At 38.8% G+C, this 9,216-nt stretch overlaps 1 protein-coding gene across 1 annotated transcript in view; it reads left to right on the top strand.

Moving 5' to 3' along the window:
• Positions 1-9,216, top strand: part of UTRN (utrophin) — a 619,010-nt gene that overhangs the window by 228,231 nt on the left and 381,563 nt on the right. The window contains exons 33-35 of the mRNA XM_045294578.1: positions 1,036-1,206; positions 6,997-7,176; positions 8,706-8,913. Coding sequence (XP_045150513.1) covers positions 1,036-1,206; positions 6,997-7,176; positions 8,706-8,913 — 559 coding nt within the window. The remainder of the gene's footprint in view (positions 1-1,035; positions 1,207-6,996; positions 7,177-8,705; positions 8,914-9,216) is intronic.

Genomic DNA, 9,216 nt, shown 5'->3' with positions numbered 1-9,216 from the left:
TTTGTAAATTTGTAAGATTCCTTGGCAGCATGTGGGAACCATATTAAGAGTTTGATACAAATAAGTTTAGTTCCTTTTTTTCTATCTATGTTAATGTAACAACAAAATAATAAAAGTTGATAATCATTTGCTCTCTTAATTGGTTAATTGTAATTAATAAGTAATTGAGAAAATAGCACAGTTATTGTCTTAGATGGGTAGGAAATAATGTGTGGGCGTGTGTTTTCAGGAGTCCTTCACTGAAAGAATTATAAGGCATCTTCTGTACAAAATAATAACATACTACTTATTGAGGGAGCCCCAGTGGCATACTGGACTATGCGTGGTTGCTAACAGCAAGGTCAGCAATTCAAAGCTACCAGTTGCTCCTTAGAAGCAAAATGAGATTTCTAGTCTCTCAAAGATTTACAGTCTCAGAAACCCACAGGGGGAGTTCTACTCTGTGCTTTAAAGGCACTATGACCCGAACGTGAGTTGATGCAGTGAGTTTGGGTTTTTGATTTACTATTGACCCCTTAGCCCATTTTCCAATTCTTGAACCAAGGTTATTTGTATTTATGGTTTTCATTGTTTAAGTCATGACTAACTTTTAGAGGCTATGCCCCAATCAAGACCACATAAACTAATACATGGCTGAGCTGAGATTAAAACTTAGTTTCACCTGACATTTAATAAGTCAAGATATTGCAAAAATACATTAATTCAAAGGTCCTAGAGATCAAGGTGATTATGTCTGCTGTTGGTGGGTGTGGTGTCATTGAGTTGATTTGATTCATCGTGGCTCCAGGCTACAGAGTAGAATTGCCCCAAAGGTGCACTGGGCTATATAGTCTTTATAAGAGCTCCTGGTTAGTTCTTTACCTGTGGAGACACTGGGTGGGATCAAACCAGCAACATGTAGGTCAACAGCTGAAAGCATAACTGTTGAGTCACCAGGGATCCTATGATGTGTGTCTTAGGGGTTAACTGTGAATCAGTTGGGTCATTAGTTACTATTCATGCCCGCCTTCCTGCTCAAACTCTCTCTCCTTTCAGGTGACAGAGGGAAAGCAGACTCTGGAAAGAGGATCACAATTGGCCAGGAAAGTGAAGAAAGAGGCTGCTTCTCTCTCTGAGTGGCTTTCCGTTACCGAAGCTGAGTTGGTACAGAAATCCACTTCAGAAGGTTTGCTTTCTGACTTGGACACAGAAATCTCCTGGGCTAAGGTAAGTTAGGCTTCTGATGGACCCCCCATGTTCCCCAGGTGTTGGCCTGTGGCGTTGGTTCAGGGCAATCTGGGTGGATGTCGTTTCCCTCCATTTCATATTAAATGTAGCCTTTCCTTTTCCCATTAGTTTTCCATTTTTTTGTGTGTTTCCAAAAAGAATATTTAAACAATGGTTTTAACAAGGTAAATTATCTTGATTCCCAAAGTATTAAGCTCACTTAGATAATGAAGAGTTTTATCGAGGTGATGCTTAGGGAGTATAGCACTTGAAAGGATTGCAATTACGGCTTTCAAATCATTGGCTTTTAAATTAAAGAAAATTTTTTTTTTTTCAAATCATTGACTTTTTTGTGTGTAGTCAATCTTTGCAGAGTATTTTGTTGAATTTTTTACTACCAATCACTTGGTTTTCTATTGCAAAATAAGTCATATAAAGACAGAAGTAAACAATTTAAAAAATAACCAATGAATCCATTTCCTGTGAAAACCTCTGTGCCTGCTTCTGAGCGGGCTTATTCTATACTCGATAGGATGGCACTCACGGCGAGCCTCGTTAACAAGTGCAGCTGAATCATAGAACTCAATCAGTATCTTTCCCCACCATCCTACTCTGACCCATCAGGAAAGCGAAGTTTGTTAATTGGAGGAGTAAATGCTATGGCTGGAAGAAGCTTATTAAATAGTTCCCTACTTGGGGTGTGTGTGGGGGTTATATATTTATAATTATCAAGGGTTCATGAGGGAGGGAAAGTGAGGGAGAGGGAAAATGAGGAACTGATATCAAGGGCTTAAGTAGAAAGAAAATGATGAGGGCAACAAATGTACAAATGTGCTTGTGACACAACGGGTGGATGCATGGATTGTGATAAGAGCTGTAAGGGCCCCCAATAAAATGATTTAAAAAAACAGTTCACTGCTTGACAAATACATTGTTTGATTTCTTGACTGATGCTGCCATCAGTCAAGTTGATAGTGGATCTAAGTAAATTAAATCCTTGACACCATCAATGTTTATCATGATGTTGCTTTCTGTTCTTGTGAGGATTTTTGTTTTTCTTATAGTGAGGTAGGGTCTATATGGAAGATAGTCTTTGACCTTTTTCAGCAAGTTCTTCGAGCAAGCAGGACTGTGTTACCTGCCGATTGCGTGTTATTAACAAGTTTTTCTTCAATCCTCATGCTGTGTTGTTTTTTCTTATTGTCCAGAGAATACATGCTTGATGCATCTGTATCCTGATTTTAAACCAGGCAGTACCTACTTGCTCTGTTGGAATAGCTGCCTCTTTGCCTGTGTGCAGGTTTCAATGTTAGTCTTAGTTTGTTATGACCCACATAGTCAAGTGCCTATACATAAGCAAACATTTCTAAACATAGGCAAACACTTTTCTGGTATTGTGTTTATTCAGCCAAAATGTGTCTAAGTGGAGACATCCCTTGTCCCGTATCCTGTTCTGAATCCAGCTTGACTTTGCTGTTGAGGTGTACTGCTTTTAAAATTATTTTCAGCAACATTTTTCTTGAATGTAAAAATTATTGATATTGCTAGATAATATGTCATAGGCCCACCTTTCTGTGGAATGGGCAGAAATATGGACGCTTACAGTTGGTTGGCTAGATAATTGTCTCCCAAACTTCTAGACTAGATGTCATTCCCGCATGTATCTCTCTGTTGAGACATTTCCACTGGTAGTCAGCCCATCAATGCTGGGAGCTTGATTTTGGCCAATTACTTCAGTGCAGCTTGGAGTTCTTCCTTCAATACCATCAGTTCTTGATTATATACTACCTTTTAAATAGTTTTAGATTGATTAGTCCTTTTTGATACAGTGCTCTGTGTAATCTATTTTCTTTTGGTGCTTCTTGAGTTGTTCAATGCTTTGCCTATAGAACCCTTCTGTATTGATTTTTTTTCTTCACTTCTCTCAGCAGGGGAAATGTTGAACATATTCTTCCCTTTTTGGTTTTCTAAGTGCAGGTCTTTATATATTTCGGTGTGATACTGTACTTTGTCTTCTTGAGCTGCCCTCTGAGGCTTTTTGCTTACTTTCTATGTGCCATCCTTTTTTCTGTGTTATGCTGGCATTCATGACTGGTGTCTGCATTTGAATAGTGGTTACATTAATTGGTCTTTCCTGCAGATGGATGGGTCTTCTCACTGACAGTATTGTCCTTCAGGATTGATATTGCAAAGTTCTTTTTAACAATAGCTGGGACACCAGCCCTCATCATAGGATTGTCCAGTTCAAAATTGCCAATACCAGTCCACTTCAGCCCACTAATCCCGAAGAACTCTCGCTTCAAGCTTTCCATTCCGTTTTTGATGACTTCCAGTTTTTAGATTCATACTGAGTACATTGAATTCACGTTCATGCTATTAATGGATGTTTGCAGCGTGTCTTCTCATTTTGAGTCATTCCACATGAGGAATGAACATCCCCAAAACTTTGTTCCATTGAAGTCATTAAGGTTAACTCTACTTCCCCAGTCTCAATTTGAGTGCCTGGTAACCTAAGGACTTCTTCTTATAGCAATAGATAGGGTGATTTTTCATTATTATTCATAAGGTTTCACTGCAAAAAAATATTTTTTAGAAGTACAATAGCTGGTCCTTCCTCCCAGTCCGTCTTAGTGTGGAAGCGTGGTTGAAGCCTGTCTACCATGGGTGCCCCGCTGGTATAGGAAGTACCTGTTGCTTAGCTTCCAGCATCACTGCAACATGCGGCCCAGCACAGTGTGAGAGAGACGGTGACAAGAGGACTGGCGGCTTTGCCCTGTATTCTCACTGTAATCTTGGTTATAGAATCATTGTTCTCTCCTGAGGGGGCTGAAGAGTGGAATGGAACACACAGTAGTTTTTCCATTGAGGCCTACAGAGGCAGTGCTGAAAAGGAATTCAGGCACAGAAGTAGACATTTATACAAAGCCAGGAGGATCAGTTTACATGCTTGTAGTCAGCGGTGAAAAGTGCACGGAAGGAGTGTGGTGATACAACTCCTTCACCGGGGTTTCTCGAAATAACACATGAAGACGGAAAGGCAAGCTATTAGGCACCATAGAGACTCTTCTCTGCTTTGCAAATGGCTCATGAGGGTTCTGAGCAACGCTGCCTGAGGAGAACCGGAGGTGGCGATAGATAGGTCTCAGCGAAGGAATGAGGGAAGATAGAAATCATGGGTGTGTGGAGGAGGAGAGCAAAACAAGGGCACCCAATGGAAACTATTTTCATAGACTCGTAAACTTCAAGGAAATACGGTTCTCTGTGTATGCAACACTATAGACAATCATGATTTTTTAATGATATAAATCAATTTTCATGTATGATCAAAAAAGACAGGTACAAAAATCATGTCCAATCAAAGGACATTGTCATCTTCTAAGTTGCGTTGAGGCACCTCGGGTTGGGTACATTCACATGCAGATGCATTTTAAACGAATGGCCCTTTTTTGCATAGTATTCCATGACCTTCTTGAAAAACTTCGGTCTCATAGTCTTTTACCTATTACTGATATTGTATGGTTGACATATTCCTTTACCTATTACTGATTTTGTATGGTTGACATATTCCTTTACCTATTACTGATTTTGTATGGTTGATGGAAAATATGTAATTTTTTTTCATTGCATGGTATATATTTTAAATTTTTCCATTCTTCCATTCATGTCCATTATTACAAATTTTTACTATTGTAAACAATGCTGTGATGAATATACTTGACATTAAACCATAGCATCCATGCATAGTTATTCTGTGCCATGCATAGAGGATGATTTCTGTGCCTTACAATTATGGCATCGAGGGACATACTCATGTTAAAGTCCTACCCTTATAAAATTGTCCTGCAGAGATGTAGTACCCACCAGCTGGGAATGAGAATTTCCACTTGCTGGTTTAACTACACCCTTGACAACAGGACTGGACAGACTTACCAATTCAGTCTTCTTGGGGACATAGTGTGTGTTGAATATTACTCAATTCATTTACATCTTAATATCATTGTTTTCCTTTATGAACATTTCCTCCATATACATGCAAAGAAATGTATTTCTACATATTTATTTTGTTTTTATGACTACGTTAGAAGTGTGCTATTGTTTCTTTTTCTTTTTTGATTATAACTAGTACCTAGATAATATTGATTTTTGTATATTTAATTTTAATGATCCAGCTTTTGCACACTTCTCAATTCAACTAGTTTTGACACAATTGCCATTTTTCAGTTGATGAATATAGATAAGGGTACATTTTTCTCTTCTGGAAAACACGCTTGAATTTCCATGTACTTTTACTTCTGGTTTGAAATAATGAAGGTGACATTCATAAATCACCATTTCACAGACCATTCGCTTCAATAAAGCAAATCAAATGACGCTTTAGCACGTAGTATTCTCTTTTTAGTTTTGTGTGTTCAGATTAAAGGAGGATGAGTATGTCCCAACATTTTAATGTATTATCTCTAAAAATGTTGCAAAATTGTTTTCTACACATACCTTAAAAATAGCATTTCCATTCCCAAACTGAAATAGCTGTAGTTTCAGGACAGTAAAATGTATCAGCATAAGCAGCGTGTATACTGTTTCAATTCAAATACGTGTGGTTATGGCAACAGTGTATGGCTTCTGAGCAAACAGAGGAAGTCTTGGCTGCAGAGAACATGGGGGTGGGTATTTTGCTTTCTTCTGCTGGAGAATAATACTTGAAAGAAATGCTTCAGTCTCTTCATGCACATCCCACTTATTGACGTGGCCAAATGAGTGCTTCCACCTGGATTTGCTTGTGTGTTTGCTAGTTTTCTGCCTTTCAAACCGTGATGTAATGATGTGAGATCAATAAACACTCGGGCCCCTTAAAATGACCACTGTAGGTGCTGGTTTTAAAAAGGTGTGACAGGAGTAGGTTAGATTCATGTTGCTTTATGTGAAAGAAATCTCTGTAGCTTTAATTATAGAGGCTGATATTCCCTCTATAATTCTTAGACTACATGCCTGGTAAAATTATGAATGCCATTATGATCACTGCATGAGAATCCTATCGTGTTATATTTGGACAGTCATAGACAGGATGGCCCTCCTGTGATTTATTAAAGATGAAATGTTTTATGTGATGTTTATACAACTGATTCTAAGACAAATCATCTAGTTACAGGGTGTAATCCTTATAATTAAATGTAGAACTTATTAATAGTTTCTGCTTGGAATCTAAATTTGTTAGGAAGTGCTTTAGCCTGGTGTGTTTTATGATATTTCTACTTACTGAAAATGAAGTGGATTTTGGTTTAGAATCATGAATTGATGTGTGTGTGTGATAAATACAATTCACACATAAGAGACATCTAGTAATCATATCTTCCACATGTGTTATTAGCCTTTGGTATTTGTACAGTTAAAATTTAAATTTTCATTAAGAATATAAGAACACTGATCATATTAATAATACATTCTGGAGTTGTGTAAACCCTGGCCATATTGCAAGGAGACCTCGTGGTGCCATGATTCAACACTTGGCTGCTACCCGAATGTCAGTAGCTCCCATCCACAAGCTGCTCGGCCGTCTGCTTCCTCAGAGACTTACAGCTGTGGAAACCTCACCGGCTAGTTCCGCTCTGTCCTGCAGCCTTGCTGCGAGTCAGCATTAACTTGACCATGGTAAATTTGACATCGTATACTTTATTTAGGGGTCACCGTGGACTTTTTACATTTTTGTGAAAGGAAAGTTTTATATTCAGTGAAGGATGTGTCAGTCTTTACAATGACCTGAAAGATCAAGTGTGCTCTGTTTGTATTTTCCAGACTGTCCTGAAGGATCTGGAAAAGAAGAAGGCTGACTTAAGTGCCATCACCGAGAGCAGCGCTGCTCTCCAGAGCTTGATCGAGGGCAGTGAGCCGGCGCTGGAGGAGCGGCTCTGTGTCCTGAACGCGGGGTGGAGTCGCGTCCGCACCTGGACTGAGGATTGGTGCAATACCTTAATGGTACGCTTCCTGAAAACAGTCTCCTTTGAATTTTTAAATCTCAGACTTCTTTGACCAGAACTCCACATTCTATTATCTGCATGTCAGAATAGTTGACCCCTTACAAATGAATTCCCGAGAATGCAGTTTATTTCCTTTGAAAAGATGCTAACTAGCGTGACCTATAAAGACATTCATGTTTTAATGGCTTCATAATATCTATTGAGCCACATCTTTGCCAGTATTTGCTATTGCCAGTGTCTTGGTGTTAGCCATTCTGATAGGTCTATAATGATGACCTCTTCCTGTTTTAATTTGCTCTTCCCTAAGAAGCTCTGGTGGCACTGTGGGTTCGGCGTTGGGTGCTAACCACAAGGTTGGCAGTTCACACCTACTAGGTCATCTGTGGGAGAAAGATGAGGCTGTCCATTCCCGTAATAGAGACATTTTATTGGTTGCTGTGAGCCATAATTGATGTTTTTTAAAGCTCTGAAAGGGCTTTTTTAAAAAAGAAAACAAATAACAACAACAACATTTGAAAGACCCTGATGACATAGTTATTAAGCAATTGGCTGTTAACAGAAAGGTTGGTGGTTCAAACCCACCATCTGCTCTGTGGGAGAAATATATAGTAGCAACCTTGTTTTCTAAAGATTATAGCCCAGGAAACGATGGGGCGAGTTCTGTCCTGTCCTACAGAGTTTCTGTGAACTGTTTGATGGCAAACAACAACAACAATAGTGACACATGGTATCCACTTTTTTGTTGGTATGTGCTTTTTTCCCTGTGGATAGCTTTGATGAGCTGCCGGTTCAGGTCTTTTGCTTACTGAGTTGCATATTTTATCTTTAATAGTTTGAAGGGTTCTTTGACTATTTTGGACACAAGTCCTTTATCAGATATATATTTTTGCTGAAATTTTCTCATCTTTTTTGTCTTTTAATTCTCTTAATCTAGATTTAATTTTTTTCTTTTCATACTATCTGAATAATATAAAAATATGATCGAGGAAGGGGAAGATCATTTAAAAGATAGGAATGAGGAGGAAAGGAGACACATGAAGTAAAATCGGGGGGAAACAACCTTCTTTCATCTTTTATTATTCTCCCACTTTTTATTGTACTGAGATCTAAACCAAATAGCTTAAAAAAATTAGTTAACTGAAGCATTTTTAGGAATGAGATTTACCGTCTGGGGTAGAGCTTTGCAGAAAGGTGAAAACCTTTCTTCAATTCGGCATACAGTTTTGCTCTTTGAAGACCTTTAAATCTCTTCTAAGGTTGTCACGTTAAACAGTCCTTATTCATTTTCTGTTCTCTCGGTATGTGCCTGGATATTTCTCATTCTCTCTTGTGACCTTTGTTTCCCAAGGGGAGAAAACAACAAAACATTGTTTGTCGTGTTCTCCAGGCCTGGCGGGTAGTGTATGTTCAGTAACTGTTAAGTTGAAAAGATGAGAACTTTTTGATGGTTTGCTGGGGAAACCTGTAGCAGATTTTTTTTTGTCATTTACACCAGATTGTGTTAACATTTTATTAATTCCTTTGTAGAGCCATCAGAACCAGCTGGAGATATTTGATGGAAACGTCGCTCACTTAAGTACCTGGCTTTATCAAGCCGAAGCTCTGTTGGATGAGATCGAAAAGAAACCAGCGAATAAGCAGGAAGAAATTGTGAAGGTACTGAACTTGGAGCATGAATTGCACCAGCAGGAGGGGGACCCTTTTGCTGCTGTCTTTTCTTTTGCCGATTCTCAGGGTTACTCCTGGTTATGGTCTTCCCATTAATACATTGCTTAACTTTTTTTTTTAATAATCATTTTATTAGGGGCTCATGCAGCTCTTATCACAATCCATACACACATCAATTCTATAAAGCACATTTGTACATTCATTGTCCTCGTCATTCCCCAAACATTTGCTCTCCACCTAAGTCCCTGGCATCAGGTCCTCATTTTTCCCCTCCCTCCCCGCTCTGCCCTCCCTCATGAAACCTTGATAATTTATAAATTATTCTTTTGTCATATCTTTCCCTGTCCGACGTCTCCCTTCACCCACTTTT

Source organism: Echinops telfairi, unplaced genomic scaffold (genome assembly GCF_000313985.2).
Source record: "Echinops telfairi isolate 266 unplaced genomic scaffold, ASM31398v2 ScPeMD7_3533;HRSCAF=4204_0, whole genome shotgun sequence".
Taxonomy (NCBI): domain Eukaryota; kingdom Metazoa; phylum Chordata; class Mammalia; order Afrosoricida; family Tenrecidae; genus Echinops; species Echinops telfairi.
Note: the sequence above shows the minus strand (reverse complement) of the source record. Positions and strands in the feature narration are given on the sequence as shown.